Below are 18,775 nucleotides of genomic sequence, written 5' to 3'. Positions count from 1 at the left end.
ACAGCCTCCCATGCCTGAGTCCAGGCCAGGCCCCCAGGGAAGGAGCCCTTTGATGGCTCTTGAGCCAGCCATATCATAATACTGAAAGGAGCAGGGACTATACCCTATGGGCCACCAGGCTTGGATGCAAGAGATATATGTATTCCCTGGGAAGAGTAGGCTCTCTTCATCCCAGTGCTTAGTGTGACCATGTGGGGGCAGCAGTACCTTCTGTCCTCTTTGGTGTGGGCTGCTGTATCCTCTTAGTGTGCAGCAATGGGGTTCCAGGATTCTGAAGACCCTGGTAGAAAGGAATTAATCTCCTGTCTGCGGCAACATCATGGGTCTCTAGTTGTCCTGGCTAACCAAAGCAAGAGTTCCTTAAACTACAGAGAACCAAGAGGTTCCCTTCTTCAAGCTCTGGTCTCCTGCAGCACATTGGTCTTCCATCTCTGTGAGTTCTGCAGCCTAAAACACATCGACAGTAGATTGGACATGTTCATAAAATAATTCCAGAAATTTCCAAAATGCCAAGCTGGAATGTGCCACACTCTCCACCCAAAGAAAGCAGTGTGTATGTAGGCTGGCCCTGCTGTCACCTCTCCTCATGTCACAGGTCCTGACTATCTCCCCAACATTCTTTAGAGAATTGTTCACCTCTGCCTCTCTTCCTGTCCTGTGTGTTTAGGCTTGGAATGGTTGCAGCTGGGCTGAATGCCTTCAGCCCTTTTATTCTTGTCATTGTTCCCCAAACAATGCAGTGGACAATTATTTATAGACCATTTACATCACATTAGGTATTATAAGGAATTCTGAGGTGTTTTTAAGTGTGTGGTAGGGATGTGTGAAGGTTACATGCAAATACTACCTTAGATAGGCAAGGAGCACAGGTTGATTTTGGTGTCCACAAGGTGCCTTACAGGCCAGGTCTCCTACAAACTCTTACGTAGGCCAAGAGGAAATGTTAGTATACTGGAGAAATACACTTTAAAGTTTGGAAAAGATTTTCTCCAACCAGCAGGTCTGCCTCACCTTTCTGTCCTGAGTCATTCTAGGGTGGAGTGAGGGAGTCTGTTTTAACTAGCCCTCTGGGAAGTTCTGATAGAACTTCAAGTTTGCCAATTATGGCTCCTGTTGGCGTGAATGCTTAAGTTTTAGGGACTGACTTGGTGTAGACCTCAAAGTAATTGTACATTTGGGAATGTAACTACACTCTCAAGAGGATTTCAGTAAGTCAAAAATGCTACTGAAGTGGGGGTGGGGAAGTGGGAGGTAGTAACAAGCAAGCCACCCATTGCAGACTGGTCCATTCTAGCGCTGCAGGCACCAGTGCCGCCTGCCCCCTCCTTAGTGACCATCCTGGGCATCCCAACCCTGTATGCAGCCAAAAGGGAGAAGAGATTATCCGCCTCAGCAGAAGGCTGTAGAAGGCCTTCCTTGTGTGGATGTTGACGGTTTGTTGGGGGGGGGCGAGGTTCGTTGTTTGAAGGCTGTTGATAGTCACCCTGAGGTAGTGTCCTCACCTCTAGCCGTCGGGATGCGTGCCTAAAGCCACATGACGTACCTAACCACACTTCCCAGTCCCTTGGGGCTCAGACCCGGGTTCCTTTTGGGCCCCTGAGGGTGCGCCTGGGCACAGCAGCCTGCAGGACTCTCCTGTGTACCGGGTCCCCATTCCCCTCACCCCGCTTCGGCGAGTCCGAGGAACTGGGGGCGGGACACTGTCCCGGGGGCTGGGCCGGGCGTGGTGGCCCCCGAAGCCCTCGCGGGTGGGGCGAGCCCCTTCGCGACACCGCCCTCCCCGGATAGCCAATGGAGGTGGAGGTGCCGCGCCAGGATTGGAGCGGGCGCGGGACTGGCCAGCGCGGGGGCCGGGACGAGGGGCGGGCGAGGCGAGCGCTGTCAGCGCGGATATAAGGGAGGGAAAAGTTCCCTGCGTGGAGAGCCGGGCAGGCGCACGCTCGTACGGCGGCCGCAGCGGCAGGGCGGGGCCGGCAAGGCGGGCTGCAGAGGAAGACCCTCGATCGCGACCTCGCCTTCCACGGTGTCTCTCAGACCTCTGCAACGTTCCGGAGTCTGGAGGACTTGTGCACAGCGGCCATGGGTGGCGTAGGAAAGCTCGGCGGGAGACCGGAGCCGCGGGAGGGGCCCACACCGCTGGGGGCGCCCCTGCCCATCTTCCGCTGGGAACAGATCCGCCAGCACGACCTACCAGACGACAAGTGGCTGGTCATCGAGCGCCGTGTCTACGACATCAGCCGCTGGGCACAGCGGCACCCAGGGGGCAGCCGCCTAATCGGCCACCACTGCGCGGAGGACGCCACGGTAAGCTAGCCATAGCCAGCGGGGTGGAGCCTGGTGCTAATGATGGGGTGAGAGACGTGGGTCATAGGTTCCTATCTCATTCCACCTGCGGACCTTAGCATCCTTTCTGCTCTCTCTGACCTTTGACTCTCCCACAGCTTGGCTCCAGAGTTGAGATGGAACCAGGGCTAAGGAGGTCCTTTTCTTGCATGGAGGACCTGCGGTTGGGTCAGTCTATGCAATAGCTCTCCGGGAGGAATGGGCTCATTGAGGTGGGTGTGCCTTGAGAGGTAGATCCCACCCTAGGTAAGGACCCTCACTGTCGTACTGAGGGTCTCATCTCTGCTGTGAATCTCTCAGACTAGTACCTGGTGTTTCCAAGTGAGAGGGGCAGGGCTGGGTCCCTACCGACAGGGATATGCCATCAGAGACTGGGGCCTGGGTAGCAGAGCTTGGGCAGGGCCTGGAGGTCTGTGGCTTATCCAACACTTGTGTAGACTGTTCTGAGGGCCAGTGACTCACCTCTGCTGGGCTGGCAGCTGCACGTGGGAAGACTTTGCCAGGCTGGGTGGGCCTCCACGGGAAGCATAGTCACCCCAGGCACCGACTGGCCCCTGGGGACGCTGGCTTCCCATTCTCAGTCCACGACTAGACAAGGAGGGATGTGGCTGGCCAGAAGGACTATCTGGCTGGAGCCCAACGGTGAAGCAATTTCCCAGACCCTTCCTCCCTCAGTCACCCTATGTGGACAAAGGTTGAGGCCATGATGCTCTGCCCTCAATTGTCCAGAACTGTGGGTTATTCACAATGGGTACCAGGAAGATCTTCAGGACTGGAGAGAATGAATTCCTAATGGGAGAACTTGGTGGCAGCAGAGGGGATTCTGCCCTGTCCCAGGACTGTTGCTGTCCCTCTCCACCCCCATTCATTCCAAGTAACTGAGAGGCATAGGAGTGAGAAGGTTCTTGAAAATCATCAACCTTGGACCATAGCATGTATGTGCATGCATGAGTATGTGTGTGCATGTGTGCGTCTGTGTGTGCCTGTGTGTGTGGGTGTGCATGTGTGTGCATGTGTGCATGTATGTGTGTGTGCATGTGTGCACATGCGTGTGTTCCTTCCTTTCTACCAGGAAATGGTGGACATGAGGTGCCACAGCCCCTCCCACAGAGCCCTGGCAATCCTGTGAGGATTGTGTTATAGCATCGGATAGGATGCTGGGTAGGAGAGGAGAAGGACAGTAGAGAGCACAGACTGATAGGTTTTTCCTGCTCAGGGCCATGCCTGGGCAGAGGGCCCTCCTACATGGGATTCCTAACTTTATATTTAGCTCAGTGCTCTGAGACCTCCATCTAATGGTTTTGCAATAGCCACCATTTTGATTCATAGCCAGTAAGATCTGTTAGGAAAACATCTCTCTGCATCTTGTAGCAGGGTTCTGGCTTTGCCATTGAAGGCTCTGAGAGATAATTCCTCCGAACCTCAGTTTCCTTATTGATCAAGTGGGGAGAGCTGGACCATATGGCAAGCCAGTTAAGGGCAAGACCATACCTTCTCAACCATGCTGCTATGTGGCGGCTGTATGTTCAGTAACTGCCCTTTAGTATATGTATGCAAGCTGGAGAGTGAAGTGGGACCATCACAGCATTCCCAAGCCTTTGCGAGGTAACCTTGCCTATCTCTGGCCCTGTCTGTAGTAAGAAGAGATTGGTATAGGCCCCAGACGTTGGGGTGGAGTTGCTAAAACGTCCTGGTATGCTTAAATAAAAGGGTTAGAAGGAACCTGGGTTCAGCAGACCCCAATCTTTGTCTGTGATGGGCCCACAGGACAACCATGGATTGGACTGGTCCAGTGCCCTGTGCGATCAAGTCTAGATATCAGTTGTCCCATCTCAGACCCTGCAGCTCAGGTTGGGGGTGGGAGGCTGCTGTCCACCTCCATCAGCCCAGCCGCCCATCAGCTGTTCTCATGTCCAGGCAGCAGAAGCTTTCTTGCCAGGAAATTCCCAGAGTTCTTATGCCATGAAGTCAGCTTGTGACCATCCTGGGATACAGAGTCTGGTGCCCTGGGGAGAACACTCTGGGCCCTGGGCCAGGTTTGCCTAAGAGTCATAGTCACCCTGAGACGAGAAGAGCCAGTCAGAGAGTACAGCCCCTGCTGTTCATAAATATGTGAGGATCACACGCCAAGCACCTACTATGTTCTAGACTCTAAATTCAATGTTTGTTATTGGTACTGTTTCTTAATCCTCAGAGTACCCCCACTAAGGCAAGTATTGCTGCTCTTCTCCCACTTTACAGAGAAGACAGATGCAGAGGAACAAAGTGACTTGAAACAGTGGCAGGGGTGGGATTTGAATGCACAGCCATGTTCTTCCTCATCTTGGTTTCTCTGTGATGGGGTCCCCTAACTCTGTCCATGAGTATCTCCTATGCACCCCCATCGCTGCAGCTGCAGCTGTGAACAAGACATTTGCAGGGACGGAGTGTCCAGCAGATGGATCAGCTAAAACAAAGAGTCAGACCACATCACCTATACCTGAGGAATACAGCACGGGGAGGGGGAGTCAAAAAGTAGGCGTGCCAGACTCACTGGATGCTTTTGTCCTTGGAAGGACTTCAGTTTATTCTAAAGAGAGAGAAGATCCAGGGAGGGCAGAGAATAGAAATCAAAGGGGTCTGCTGTGTCTTTAAAAAGGATCCTGAAAGGTTGGGACGAAGCTTAGTTGGCAGACTGCTTGCCTGGTATTTGGGATGCTTTAGGTTCCATCCTTAGCGCCGCTTAAACTTGGTTGTGGTGGCATCCACCTGTAATCCCAGCAGTCACAAGGCAGAGACAGAGGACTTGGAGTTCTAAGTCACTCTCAGGTATGAGGCAAGTTTGAGCCCAGTCTCGGATTCACGAGACCTTGTCTCCAAGTCAAAGGACCCTTGGGGTTAGAGAGATGCCAAGTGGTGAACAGTGCATGCCACTCTCTCAGAGGACCTGCGCTCCATTCCCAGCACCCACATTGGGTGACTCCAGCTGCAGGAGAGCCACATCTCTGGACTTTGTGTGCACTGTCACTCATGTTCACATATTATCCCTCAAACACACACACACATGCACATAATTAACAATAAAACAAAATAGAACCGTCTTCTAGAAGGGCAAAGGCTTTAAGATATCAAGGTAAGCAAGATGGGGACCTGCCTTCTCTTTGGGGAGGGAATTCAGAACAAGTGACCATATAATTGGGCTCCAAAGTGTGAATGTGGATACTAGTAGGGGCCGTTAGAATTAGCTCTGTAAGATGAGAATATGGCTCAGTGGTAGAGTGCTGGCTGAGCATGCTCAAGGACATGGGTTCAATCCCCAGCAGTGAAAGGTTTTTTATTTATTATTATTAATGATCTAAAACAAATAGAGTCCAGCATTGTGGTGCAGGCATTTAATCCCAGCACTTGGGAGGTGGAGGCGAGACCACGAGGGGTTGAGTATCCTCCTCAGTTATGCGTTGAGTTTGAAGCCATCCTGGACTACATTAGATCCGATATCAAAGCAGAACCAAAAAGAAATATACCTGAGTTATCTCTGGGTTATCCTTAGAGAAGGAGCTGACCTGTTCGCACACTGTGGCTCTATTTCCCATTCAATGTGGCAGGGATAAGATGGCTTTCATTTTGGATTGGCTGTGGGGATGGTGCTGGGCACCTGAGTGACTGGTTACCATGGGAAATGAAACCCTGAACTCAGCTGGTGTAGTTATGGGGAAGGTGAGAGTTTCCCAGCAGTCCCTGGTAGCCATTAAGCTGAAGCACTGTCAGCCTGAGAAGAATTCAAAGTCCAGCAGACCTGGCATCCATCTCCTTGTGGCCCCTTGGGAATGATGAGCTGAAAGTAGGGCTGGCTAAGGCCACTGTCAGAGGCCGTGTCATAGTAGTTTCTGCCAACAGCTATCGACTGGGCTCAGTTCTGAGAACTTTCGATGTGATCATTACTTACTTCTGACAGCCTTCTGAGGTTGGGTCCTATCTGTTGTGTAGATAAAGAGACTGGAGCAGAAGATGAGCAATGCCATGGTACCCTAAAATGACAAAACCGTCATCCCTGGATTTGGGAGGGAGGGTCCGTATCTGAATGGGAGCTGAGAGGGAACAGTATGATGACCAGGAAGCTCTGGGGTTTAGAGAGGGCAGGATGGCCTCATCCACCCCAGAACCAATGCCCACACCCTGTTCCCACCAACCACACTGGCTGCTTGAAAGTCCTACTTCAGCGAGTCGTCATTCTGTGGGGCCTGAGTGGGCACTGGTTTGTTTTGTTTGAGACAGGCTTTCATTATGTATTCCTGGCTGGCCTAGAACTCATTATATACACGAAGCTGGCCTCAGGCTCACAGAGATCAATCGCCATTTCCCTCCTGAGTACTGAGATTATAGGTACAAGCTACCATACCTGACTCTGGTGGGCTTTACAGGAGTCTTCTCCTGCGGGCTGAAGTGCTCACTCCTCCCTGTGGGAGACTGGCAGGAATGCAGTGTGCAGAGGTGGGAATAATTGTGATCTCAGAGTGTCAGGCAGCCTTCCCCCTTTCTTCCTGAGAGGGAAGGGCTTCCCTTGGCTGTCTTGGAGTTTCTGATAAAAGAGTCAGGCTTGCAGGGTGGTGGTGGCAGAGGCAGTTTGAGGCCAGCCTAGTCTACAGAGTGAGTTCCAGGATAGGCTCCAAAGCTCCACAGGGAAACCTTGTCGTCAGGCTCCATTGGTAAAGCCAGAGTTCAGTGGTAAAGAGGATCACATGCCAGAAGGCTGGGTCATTTTCAGGTATTTGCTGAGACAGCAACATCTCTGAGGCCAAGGGTCCCAGCTAGCAGAGAATCAAACGTGTGTTCCCACCGTTCACCAGGACCCCAGGGATGCTGAGGGGGCTGGGGCAGCTTCCCTTGAGCTGAGCTTTGCTGCACAGGCTGGAGCCTCACATACTGATTACAGAGCTGCGTGTCCTTGCTTCCTCGTCCTTGCCTCAGTTTCTCCCTCTGTTAGGGAGGGTTACTGATAATGTTTTCTCATGCGCCCGGAGAGGGTGACAGGAACAATTTAGTGCAGAGCCTTAGTCCCTCTTGTCTGTTCTCCATTTGGAGGGCAAGAGTGGCAGGGGTGTCCGTGGAGACCCCATTCCCCCTGTCGCAAAGGTGGAAACAGGCAGCAAGTGCAGACCCAGATCACCAGAGCTGCAGCAGCTCTCCCTGCTTCCCCACCTCCCCGGCTGCTGTGGAACATTCTCCATTCTTTGGCCAGAGACCAGAACTTCTTCTCTCCCTTTCATGCCCGGGGTAAAAGGAGGTTGTCTCCCCCATCCCCCAGCCTTCCTGTCCCTTAGACAGAGACTCAACTAGGTCTTGACCCAACACATCACATTTTCACTCCTCTACTCAGACGTGCAGCCGCGGCTGTCAGCGGCAGGTGCATAGTGGTCCCTGGGGTGCAGCAGAAAGCTGGATAAGGGGGCTCATGTTATCCTCTAGGCCCTCTTCTAAGTGCCTTACCCCCAGGTCAGTGCTTCCAGCAGCCTGTGAGGTGTGTGTTAGTGTTTCCCATCTTTCTGAGAAGGACATGCAGAGGGAAGAGGGGGCAAGCCTGTCTGGGGCTCCTACATGGAATCACAGGTTCCATCTGCAGGACAGCTGGCTCCAAACTGTACCTCACCTCCCCAGCCCCCAGTCAGCTGCTGTGCAGAGCTCATAGTGAGCTGGGGTCAGAGCAGGGGCTCTGCTTGTCTGGACTCTGAGATTTACATATTCTGAGGGTGTGTGGACATTATAGAGAACAGACTCAAGTTCAAACCTCAGCTCTGCCACTACAAATTCTTACACTGGGACAGGTGTCTGGAGAGAAAAAAAAGTTCACAGCCCTACCTGGGAGGTGAGGAAGGCTGACTCTTGTCTACTTATCATCTGCACTTGAAAGCTTGCCACAAACCAGGTCTGTCTGTAAACAGAGCCTCACAGGGAATTTAAGTTTGCTATGCTTTTTTATTTTAATTTTTTTCAGATTAAAAAAAAGTTATGTGTACGAGTGTTTTGCCTGCATGTACATATGTGCATCACATGTGCACCCGGTGCTCACAGAAGTCAGAAGGTGTCAAATTCCCTGGAAGGATTTCTGATGCTTGTGACCACCATGTAGATGCTGGAAACTGAGCCTGGATCCTCTGCAAAACCAGCCAGTGTTCCTAAGCACTGAGAAATCGCTTAGTCCCTCGTGGTGTACCTTTTGATTCCAGAAGTTTCTACCCACTCTTCTCTGAGACTCAATGAAAGATTTCCAATTTCATTCACTTTTGACTCTCTCTCTCTCTCTCTCTCTCTCTCTCTCTCTCTCTCTCTCTCTCTCTCTCTCTGTGTGTGTGTGTGTGTGTGAAATTACAAGGTTTGATACATATGTCCCTTAACCTTTCTGAGTCTTCCTTTCTCTCTGGCCCTTCGTCCTTGATCCCACAAAGGACTACTCCAAATGACCCAAGCTAGAGTCCTGGAAAGTCCCTTACTGGTTCTCAGAGTTCAGGGACCCACCCTGTGAGTATTCTCCGATAATATACAGGCTTCATGGTGCTCACTCACTCCCAAGGCCCCAGACTTCTGTCCTAGGGCCTAGGGCCACTTGACTGTTCCCTTCCCACCAGCTGGAGCCTTGACCTACCCATCACAGAAATTTTTGACCTGGCCCTAAGGGGGTTCACACCTTCTCCATCACTTTAGGGACTGAGCTGACTGGAAGATCCTTGAGTGAACCTGGTTCTGCTCACCTCCCTACAGTACACACCTGTTCAGGGTGGTTCTGTCTGGTGTTCATGTCAGCTGTGACCCTAGGCGCATTTTTAAGAGTTTGAATCTCGCTTGTTGCGGTAGTGGGTGGCTGCGTGTGTGAGAGAGGGGGCGGCAGAGAGAGGAGAGAGAGTGTCTGTTTGTTTGTCTGTCGTCTGTCTGTCTTTCCATGCCCCAGGCTCTGTGCTCAGGTAGAGAGGTTTCAAACCACCATCAGCTTTAGGGAACTCTAGCACTTGATACAGCATGGATGAACCTTGAGGGTATTAAGCTACGTGAAATAGGCTAATCACAGAGGGACAAATGCTATCTGATTCCATTAAAGTGAGCTTCCTGGAATAAGGCTAGAGCCGTAGGAATCAAGAGTAGAATGGTGGGGTTGAGGCTGTGGAAGGAGAATAAGGAGTTGAATGGGTTTAGCCTTTCATCTGGGGAAGAGGAGATATTCTGGAGATAGGTGGTCACACATCAGCACACAAAGGCCCTCGATACCAATGGACATTACAACTAAGAATGATGAACTTAGATGTATTTTGTAGATATTAATAATAATAATATAATAATAGAAGGCTGGAGATGTAGCTCAGTTGGTAGCACATTGCCTAGCACCCACAGAATCCTTGGGTTCAATCTCTGGGAGTGCACAAACCAGAAGTGGTGGCGTGCACCTCAAAGGCGGAGTCAGAATCAGAAGCTTAAGGTCATCCTCAGCTACAAATGAAGCTCAAGGCCATCCTGCACTACATATGATGACACTGTCTTAGAAACAAAGATGACAATAAAGTTTATGTTGAGCAGTCCAATATCAGAAGGGTCCTGAAGACAGGAAGTAGAGGCCCTTGCCCGAGAATGTCCAGGCTCAAAGTCACATGGAAGTGGGGTCAAAAGAACCCCAGTGAGCCTGGGTCCAGGCAGCTTCCTGTAGGACCCCATTCTCCTGTGTCCTTGCCCCTCCTTCATCTCCAGAGGAAGTGAAGGCTATGCTTTTATAACCTCTGCTGCTGGATGGGGCCCAAGGACCCATCCAGCCTGGGTTAGTTCAGAAACCACACCTTCCTAGCTCCCCAGTTTCTAGCTGTCTTGGGTCAGTGACCCCCTAGGGTAGACTCTAGATATGATCTCTAAATAAAGTCTCTTTCCTCCAAGGACTCTTCAGAAATGTCCTGCCAGTCAGTGTAGGGACTATGGTCATTTTAAGCTTTATTTTGTTTTAAAATTATTTTATTACTTTTTTTTATCTGTATGTGCATGTGTACTGTATGCATGTGAGTGTGTGTAGGAGTGCCCACATGCATGTGGAGGCCAGAGGAGGACCTTGGGTGCCCTGCACGATCACTCTCTACTCCATTCCTTTAGACAGACTCTCTCACTGAATGGAGACACACTGGCAGCCTGCAGGCTCCTCCATCTCTGCCCTCCCCCACTTCCCACCCAGTGCTGGGGTTACAGACTCACATAGCTATGCCCAGATGATTTCTACGTGGGCACTAGGGATTTGAACTCAGGTCATTGTGCTTTTACAGCAAGTTCTCTTCCCACTGAGCCATCTTCCAAGCCTTTTATTTTGATAGACACTTAATAAGGCCCCTGTTCCTGTGACCAGTGGGCTATGTCAACACCTGTATACTTGTACAGTGATCAGGGTAATTAGCTTGGCGGTACAGTGGGGTGACTGTAGTTAACAACGTCATTTCTGTTTCAACCTACACAAGCTGGTAGACTCTTGGACAACAGGAGGCCCCTGTTCTTTGTCAGACTTCTGCAGAGGTGTCTCTTTTCAGCATCTTGGAAGGGCCCTCAGTCCCCTTTCCCAGGGCCATGGGGACAATGCCATCCAGATACCCTCTCTGCATTTGAAATTGCAACTGTAAAAGTCAGTTGACTGCCTGCAGCTAATAAATGGGCGCGATGTGATATCATAGGCAAACAATGAATGGTCTAAGTCAACAGCAAGAGCAAAGTTGAGGACGGAAGGGTGAGGGAGCCCAGTCACCTTTGTCCTTATCTGTCTTATCTCTCACTTTTGTTTTTTCTTGTACAGCAACTCCTCACCCCTGCCTCAGTTATTATAGAAAGACACAGGAGTGACAGGCTTTTCTGTTCTTAAAACTGTATTATCTACTGAGAATGTAGCTCAGTTGGTAGAGCGCTTGCCTGTCGTGCATGGAGACTCTGAGTTCAGTTCTCAGCACTCTCATGAACTGAGTAGGCATGATGGGGCATGCCTGTAGTTCCAGCACTAGGGAGGTTGAGGCAAGAGTATCAGTCTGAGGTCATTCTCTCTTGGGCTATTTAGCAACTCTTTGGCCAGGGCTACATGAAACTATGTCTCCAAAAAGAAAAGAATAATCAAAATAAGTTTAACTGCTCCAATATCTTCTTCGCATGAACCCAAGAGCTCAGTGTGTATGGCCTACCACTGACTCGCCTCAGGTGACCCAGGAGTCTTCAATGACATGTCTCCACACACACATTTTACCCACTGTTGTGTTGATAAGAACTGGATAAATTTAACATCTGTGATCCAGATCTTATATTCTGTAGAAAATACTGTGGCATACAGAAAGCTTTTTGGAAGGGCTAAACCTTTTCATGGATGGACTCAGTCTTTCTGGGGTTCTTTCAGGCATACTGAGAGGAGAACCCTGTGCTGGATGAAGCAGATGGGGTATGGCAAGTGAGGGGTGTTGAACAGGGCACCTGAGACCTGGGGCAGAATAGGGAGGGCTGATAGGTATGGCTGATCCTCCTGGGTTTTTTTTTTCTATGATTGCCCAACATCTAGCTGACTTTCTATCTGGCTGGCTGTCCATCAACAGTTTCTTTCTGCTAGTTTTAAGAATTAGGTTTATTCAATTTTTGTATGTGTGAGTATTTACCCTGCGTGTATTTACATGTAACACATGCATACTTGGTGTCACGGAGGTAAGAAGAGGACGTTGGATCCCCTGAAGCTGGAGTTATGGATGGATGTCGGCTGGCACCTGGGTGCTGGGAATCTAACCTGGGTCTTCTGCAGAGCAACAAGTGCTCTTAGCCACTATGCTATCTCCCCAACAGTGCAACAGCCTTTCCACCCTGTTTGTGTGGTTCTTCCTGGGTGTTATATGAGTTGTGTATATATTCACTTGACTGTCTGTTCTCCTTCAGGATGCCTTTCACGCCTTCCACCAGGATCTCCGTTATGTGCGCAAGTTCCTGAAGCCCCTGCTGATTGGAGAGCTAGCCCCAGAGGAACCCAGCCAGTATGGGGCTCAGAATGTGAGGGAACAGCTGGAGGCTTGGGGGCATTGCCTGTTGCCTGTAGCAGCTTGTTCTATATTACTTCTGGGATACTCAGGATGGGGGCTGGGTTTGCGGTCCCTTTAGGGCCACAGTCAAAGGTGAAAGCCATAGTGATGTCCTGTAGAAGTAAGAATTCCAGATCTGACTTAGCTAGAAACTTGCTGTGGGTCTCCAGGTGAGGCCTCTTTCTGCCCCAAACCCAGTGCTTCCCTGCCCCAAGTTCTACAATGAGGATGGTTTTGAGTCCCAAAGGATCCTTTTATTGGCTATGGTTTTTTCTGCTTATCACCCACCCCACACTTTTGGGGTCCGGGAGAGACTTAGCCGCTAGCTAGTTCCCCAGTTTACACCCTGGCTGGTGTTTTGTTCCTCTCTCCATTACCTTTGCTGATACCTGGGCCCAGCAATGGGCAACGGGATGGCTTAAGAAGCAATGAGAAGTTTCTGTGGACTCTGGTGGTCCCTGCTTCCTCATCTTCTGGACCACTCTCCTGCCACAGGTCCAGTTGATCGAGGACTTCCGAGCCTTGCGCCAGGCAGCTGAGGACATGAAGCTGTTTCAGGTTGACCACACTTTCTTTGGACTCCTGCTGGGCCACATCCTGGCTATGGAGTTGTTGGCCTGGCTTATTGTCTACCTCTCGGGACCCGGCTGGGTGTCCAGCATCCTTGCTGCCCTCATCCTGGCCTTATCTCAGGTAATTCCAAGACTATGCAGCAGATATGGGGTCCAGCACATGTGGAAACACTCAGGACATATATTTTTTTTTTAATTAATGAAAGAAGGGATGGATGGATGGATGGATGGGTGGGTGGGTGGGTGGGTGGGTGGATGGATGGGTGGGTGGATGGGTGGGTGGGTGGGTGGGTACACGGACGAGTAAGTGAAATGTTAGAGGCCTTTAAGACGTGCCAGGTCCAGAATGTCATAGCCCTATGTGTGATAAGGACTGGCATAGGTGAAGAAAAGGCCTAACATGAAGGTCATGGCTAAAACTCCAGCAACAAAAGACAGATTAGCAAGAGAAAAACCTAGAAAATTTATCTAATCATAGTCTTATGTGGCCAAGGAGCCTTCAGATTAAAGAGCAAAAGACCAGAGTGAGCTGTTGTATGAAGCAGGAATAGCCGGTAGGAATGGGCCCAGACATGAAAAGTCCATGTGATGGAAAGAGAATGAGAGGGTCTGAGCCGGTGGAAACAGACTGGCTCAGAAACCTGGCAAGGCCTGGCTGCTCAGACTTTTCTTGGCCTCTTTCTGAGGCATTATTCCCTCCCAGGTATGGAGTGGAATACTTTCTGAAACAGAGGTCTTATGCACTCGTATCAGATGAGGTGCCCTCTGTAAGGTCAGGACCAAGGCAAAAGGGAAATTAAGAGTAGTGATTTCAGATTTGGGGGGAAGAGCAGCCTTGTGTCTATGGCCTGCCTTAGGTAAGGGAGAGAATTCTAGGTTCTGTCATTTGCCTTGGGGGATGCAGGGAAGCAGGAGAACAGGAAAGTTGGCTTCTGCAGCCTGTATTCAGAGGAATGGTTTTTCTGACCCTTGACCTTTGCATACACGCACACCATCAAACTCAGGTGCACTGGTCCAGGAAAAGAGGCAGCTGGTTTCAGTGGAACATCAGTAGTAGGTGAAGCATAAGCAGTGGGTGGACCCCTAGCTCCAGAAGGGGCCTAGGTATCCTCCTCCACCCTTGACCTCTTCCCCCAGGCCCAGTGCTGGTGTCTGCAACATGATATAGGCCATACCTTCATCTTTACCAAGTCCAGGTGGAACCATGTGGCCCAGCAGTTCGTGATGGGGCAGTTGAAAGTGAGTGTGAATCTGGGTGGGCATTCAGGCATGAAATTGGGGCTCCTCTGGCTCTGCTCAAATGTGTGGGTACAAAGTAGGGGCACAGCCCGATTCCACTCCTGAGATCCCTTCTCTGCACAGGGCTTCTCTGCCCATTGGTGGAATTTCCGCCACTTCCAGCACCATGCCAAGCCCAACATCTTCCACAAGGATCCAGATGTGGGTGTGGCACCTGTCTTCCTCCTGGGAGAGTCATGTGTGGAGGTAGGTGGCAGGGATCATGGTCGCTCAGGACAGGCCTGCAGCTAAGGGGACTTAGCAGGGACCGAGACCCCATGCTTGCCCCCTAGCTTAGCCTTATTCCAGCTCTAGGTTCAGTCCTTCTCTCATCTCCTAGTCACCTGGGGATGAGTGACCCAGTGGCTAGAATCTAGAGTTGCCTTTGACCTTGGCCTCAGCCAGCCCCCTGACCTTGGCCTGGAGAGCTGCTCTCCCCAGCCTGTCTCCACACCTGTCTCCACAGTACGGCAAGAAGAAAATCAGATACCTGCCTTACAACTGTCAGCATCTGTACTTCTTCCTGAGTGAGTACCTGCTGGTCCTCTGGGGTGGGGTAGGCCCTCAGCCTGTGTTACCCACCTGATGGCTCTAGGCCTTCTGCTCTGGCTGTCCTCACTCTTTCCCACCCTCCCCAGAGTCCCTCTACCATCGAGTCAGGGTGTCTGGAGTCGTAGAGCGTTCTGTAACTGCTTCTGCAAACAGGGACAGGGTAGACCCAAGGACAGAAATGTGTAAGGCTGGCTCCTGACCTATACAAGCGGCAAGGGAGGTGGGAGACAGGGACGAGAGCCACCCACCAAGAGACCGAGTATGAGTCAGGCCCTGTGGGAACTGTGAGGTCATTTCAGTGGATAGGTCCGCATTTATATTTCTGTCCTCCACCCACCTCACCCGGGTCCCCCATCCCTGTTACTGCATGCCCCTACGCTCCCTTCTTGCAGTTGGCCCGCCGCTGCTTGCCTTGGTGAACTTTGAACTTGAAAATCTGGCACACATGCTGTTGCGCATGCAGTGGATGGTGAGTGGTGCTGCTCGGGATCACAAGTGTCCAGCTTTCTGGGAGAGGGCTTCAGGGGACAGTCCTATCCATCCCTGAGTGTGAACGGGTGTGTGTGCGCAAGGAGAGAGTATGTACTTTGGGGTATGCGGTGGATCTCTTCTGTGAGGAGTTCCCCTCGTGGGGAGAGTCACTGGACTGACTGCCAGGCACCTGTGTCCCAGGCATGGGCTGCCCTACTGCACCCTGCAAGGTCACCACCATGGTCAGCTCTAACTGGTGACAAGGCAGGGACCCCATCCTTTTACTTAGTCATGAAAGCAGAAGCCTGATGCGGGGCAGTGGCCTATCTGGAACCCGAAGCAAATGCAAAGGAGTTGAATGACTCCAGCCCTTCCTCCTGTCTCCCAGTTCCCTGCATCCGTGAAAGCTACTCAGCACTGCCTCTGTCTTCCTTGTAGGACTTGCTGTGGGCTGCTAGCTTCTACTCCCGCTTCTTCTTGTCCTATGCTCCCTTCTATGGTGCAACTGGGACACTATTTTTCTTTGTTGCCATCAGGTATGGGCACATTCAGGGTGGCAGGGAGTGGGGAGGTTTCACGCAGGTGGCAGGGGACCCTGACCACAGCCCTCCCTGCTTAGCCTGTTGTCCCAATGTAGGATGGGTGTCGGTACCACCTCTTCAGGTAGCTGTTACAATAATCAAATTTTAGCAGGGTGGCCAGACCCTAGGGCTGCTGAGTCTGAGGAAAGCAGCTTGACTTGGTCATGGGTCTGTGGGTGGCCCTCAGCCTCACTAGGGACACTGCTCTATGAAGTGTCTTTCAATGTCAATGTAGAAGCAACTAGATAACCCCATTGTACAGATGGAGAAGTTGGGGCCCAGGTCTGGGTTCAGCTGTATGTATGCCAGCCTCCACTCTGAGCTGGATTTAGGGCAGTACCAAAGCCTCCCTCACAGGGTCCTGGAGAGCCACTGGTTTGTGTGGATCACGCAGATGAACCACATCCCTAAGGAGATTGGTTACGAAAAGCACCGGGACTGGGCCAGCTCTCAGGTAGGCCCTGGGGAGCCTAGTTGGAGGACATGCCAGCTGGGGAGTCATGCTCTGGGAGGGATCAGGCTCTGCCGAGGCTGCCAGATGGTGGGGTCAAGGTTCTGAGCCAGCTTCCCTCACTTGTACCCCTCCTGCCCCTGGCAGCTGATAACCACCTGCAATGTGAAACCTTCGTTCTTGGTTGACTGGTTCAGTGGGCACCTCTGTTACCAGATTGAGCACCAGTAAGTGTGGCCTGTAGGGCTTTCTGGGTACAGGGTGAGGACAAAACCAGGGTCCAGGACTCACTTCTCTGTGGTCCCTGGAAGATGTGGCCTAGAGGGTGAGGAGTAGGTGGGCTGCCTCTGGCAGCTCCCTACTCAGGTCTGGCCTATCCTCCCAGCCTCTTTCCCACGATGCCAAGGCACAGTTACCCCAGGGTGGCCCCTCTGGTCAAGGCGTTCTGCTCCAAGCATGGCCTGCAGTACGAGGTGAAACCCTTCCTCACTGCCATGGCGGACATCGTCAGGTAAGGTTGCACTGGGCTCCTCAGGTTGCATAGACTAGTCTCTTCCAAGTCCATGCTCACTCTTGACCCAGTCAGCACCTTCCAAGCTCCTGGCCCTCCCTCAGTACCAGCTTTCTAGACTTTTCCTGATCAGCCAGTGCTCAACTTGTTCCCCAGCATGGAGATCTCATGGAGCCCTACAAATATGGCAGTGAGTCAGATAGGCTTAGAGGTTTCTGCCTCCTGGGAACTGAAACCAATGTTCTAGTTGGGGAAACAAAGCAAGCATTTGTAGGGCTAGGGAGTTGGCTCAGTAGGTAAAGTGCTTTAGGAGGTAAAGAAGACTTGAGGTCAGATCCCTGGCACCCATGTAAAAAAAACAGGAATGATGGCATGTGCCTGTAATCCCAGCACTAGGGAGGCAGAAACAGGGGATCCCTTTAGGGTTTATTGGCCAGTGAGCTCCAGGTTCAGTGAGAGACCCTGTCTCAGAAAATAAGATGGAAAAGCAGTAAGAAGATGCTGGACATCAACCTCACATGTAACATGCATTCACACCACAAACACACGCATGCGTGTGGTCAAACAATGAGTGCATGATAAAATTTGAGAACCATTTTAAATACCATGTAACGAGAATGAAAACCTAGGGTGGAGGCAGGAGAGGGGATGTGGAGGGTCAGGTGGGGGGTGTAATATTGTTTATGGCATAGCAGGTGCAGAGTGTGGAGACTCTGCCATGTGAACAGAGGCAAGAAGCTGGGAGACAGCTGCTCACTGGGGAAAGGGCACCTGGCTGAAGATAGAGGTCCTGCGAAGGTCCTCAGGCAGGAATGTGCTGATTTGTGGGAGAAGAGGAGAGAGACCACCTGGCTTTTAAATCTTGCAAAGATGCTCTAAGTGAGCATGCACTCCGAGCAAGAACAGAAGCAGAAAGGAGAAGGCCAAGCTGCTTGTCAGGAGGCAGGGCTGTCAGGGGAGGTCAGCCTCAGGAACAGCCCTGGAGGTGGGAAAACAGAGGTTGGATTCTAGACTTGTGGTATCTGTACATTGTTCTTTTCCTGTTCTTCTCTTTGGGATTATGATGGAGGCAGGTTCTGTGCCCCATGTCTTGGGTTGCAGACCCCAAAATGGAGAGGCAACAGGGAGAACCAGATGAATGATGGCCAGGCCCACTGAGGCTCACAACTGGACTTGGCCACCTGCCACTCACCTCCCTGCCGAGTTCAGATTCCACTCTGGTTAATGAGTACCTGGCCCCACACAGCCGCCTGTCTTGAGGAGGGCGGGGGATGGGAACCCACAGGGATGTCTTTACTCAACATTCCTTATGGGACACAGGAGGTTGCTAATACCTTCCAGTTGAGTCCCTGACTCCCATCCCAAACTCTCAGATCCTTGAAGAAGTCTGGTGACGTCTGGCTGGATGCCTATCTCCATCAGTGAAGACAGTGCCCTCTTGGGTGGCGAAGAGGGGACGGATATAGACTCTTGCAATCACCAAGTCACTGGGCAAGATTGACAGCCCTCTTCACCCCCTGCTGGGCAGCCTGCCTACCTGCCTGGTCCTGCTGCTTTCCTCAGTCCTCAACATTTTCTGTTCAAGAGCCCTATGGGCATGGCACTTGTCCAACAGGACCAGGCGTGGAGCATAGCATGTTTTCCTAGAGCAAGAATTGGAGGAAAACTTGTTATTTTTATATAAAAAGCAACTCAGACACATGGAGCCAAGTGTTGAATTTTCATGGATTTTCCGCTTCAGACTTCCTGGAGGGGGCATCAGAGTGTCGAGATGGGATGGGATGTAAGGAGTTCCCCTCCACGCTGGGTACTCTGGGTCTTGACGGCAACAGCTGCTCCAGTCGGCTCCACCTCAGGGCTTGGCCCCTTCCTGTTCCTACACTCAGCAGCCACCCTGGGATGGGTTATATACTCAAGGACCTGGGGTCGAGGGTCACATCTGCGGTTGTAGGGTCACATCCTGAGTTGTAGGATGGAAAGCC

At 51.5% G+C, this 18,775-nt stretch overlaps 1 protein-coding gene across 1 annotated transcript; it reads left to right on the top strand.

The window, feature by feature from the left end:
* Positions 1-1,927: 1,927 nt before the first annotated feature.
* Positions 1,928-18,498, top strand: Fads3 (fatty acid desaturase 3). Its single transcript, XM_048458463.3, has 12 exons — positions 1,928-2,304; positions 12,238-12,348; positions 12,873-13,070; positions 14,087-14,188; positions 14,312-14,434; positions 14,694-14,754; positions 15,172-15,248; positions 15,689-15,786; positions 16,189-16,285; positions 16,430-16,509; positions 16,668-16,793; positions 18,167-18,498. The coding sequence occupies exons 1-12, from the start codon at positions 2,080-2,082 to the stop codon at positions 18,216-18,218; spliced, it is 1,350 nt and encodes a 449-aa protein (XP_048314420.1). The 5' UTR covers positions 1,928-2,079; the 3' UTR covers positions 18,219-18,498.
* Positions 18,499-18,775: the final 277 nt, after the last annotated feature.

This window comes from Myodes glareolus, chromosome 7 (genome assembly GCF_982192425.1).
Source record: "Myodes glareolus chromosome 7, mMyoGla1.1, whole genome shotgun sequence".
Classification (NCBI taxonomy): Eukaryota; Metazoa; Chordata; class Mammalia; order Rodentia; family Cricetidae; genus Myodes; species Myodes glareolus.
This window is presented reverse-complemented; position numbering and strand designations above follow the sequence as displayed.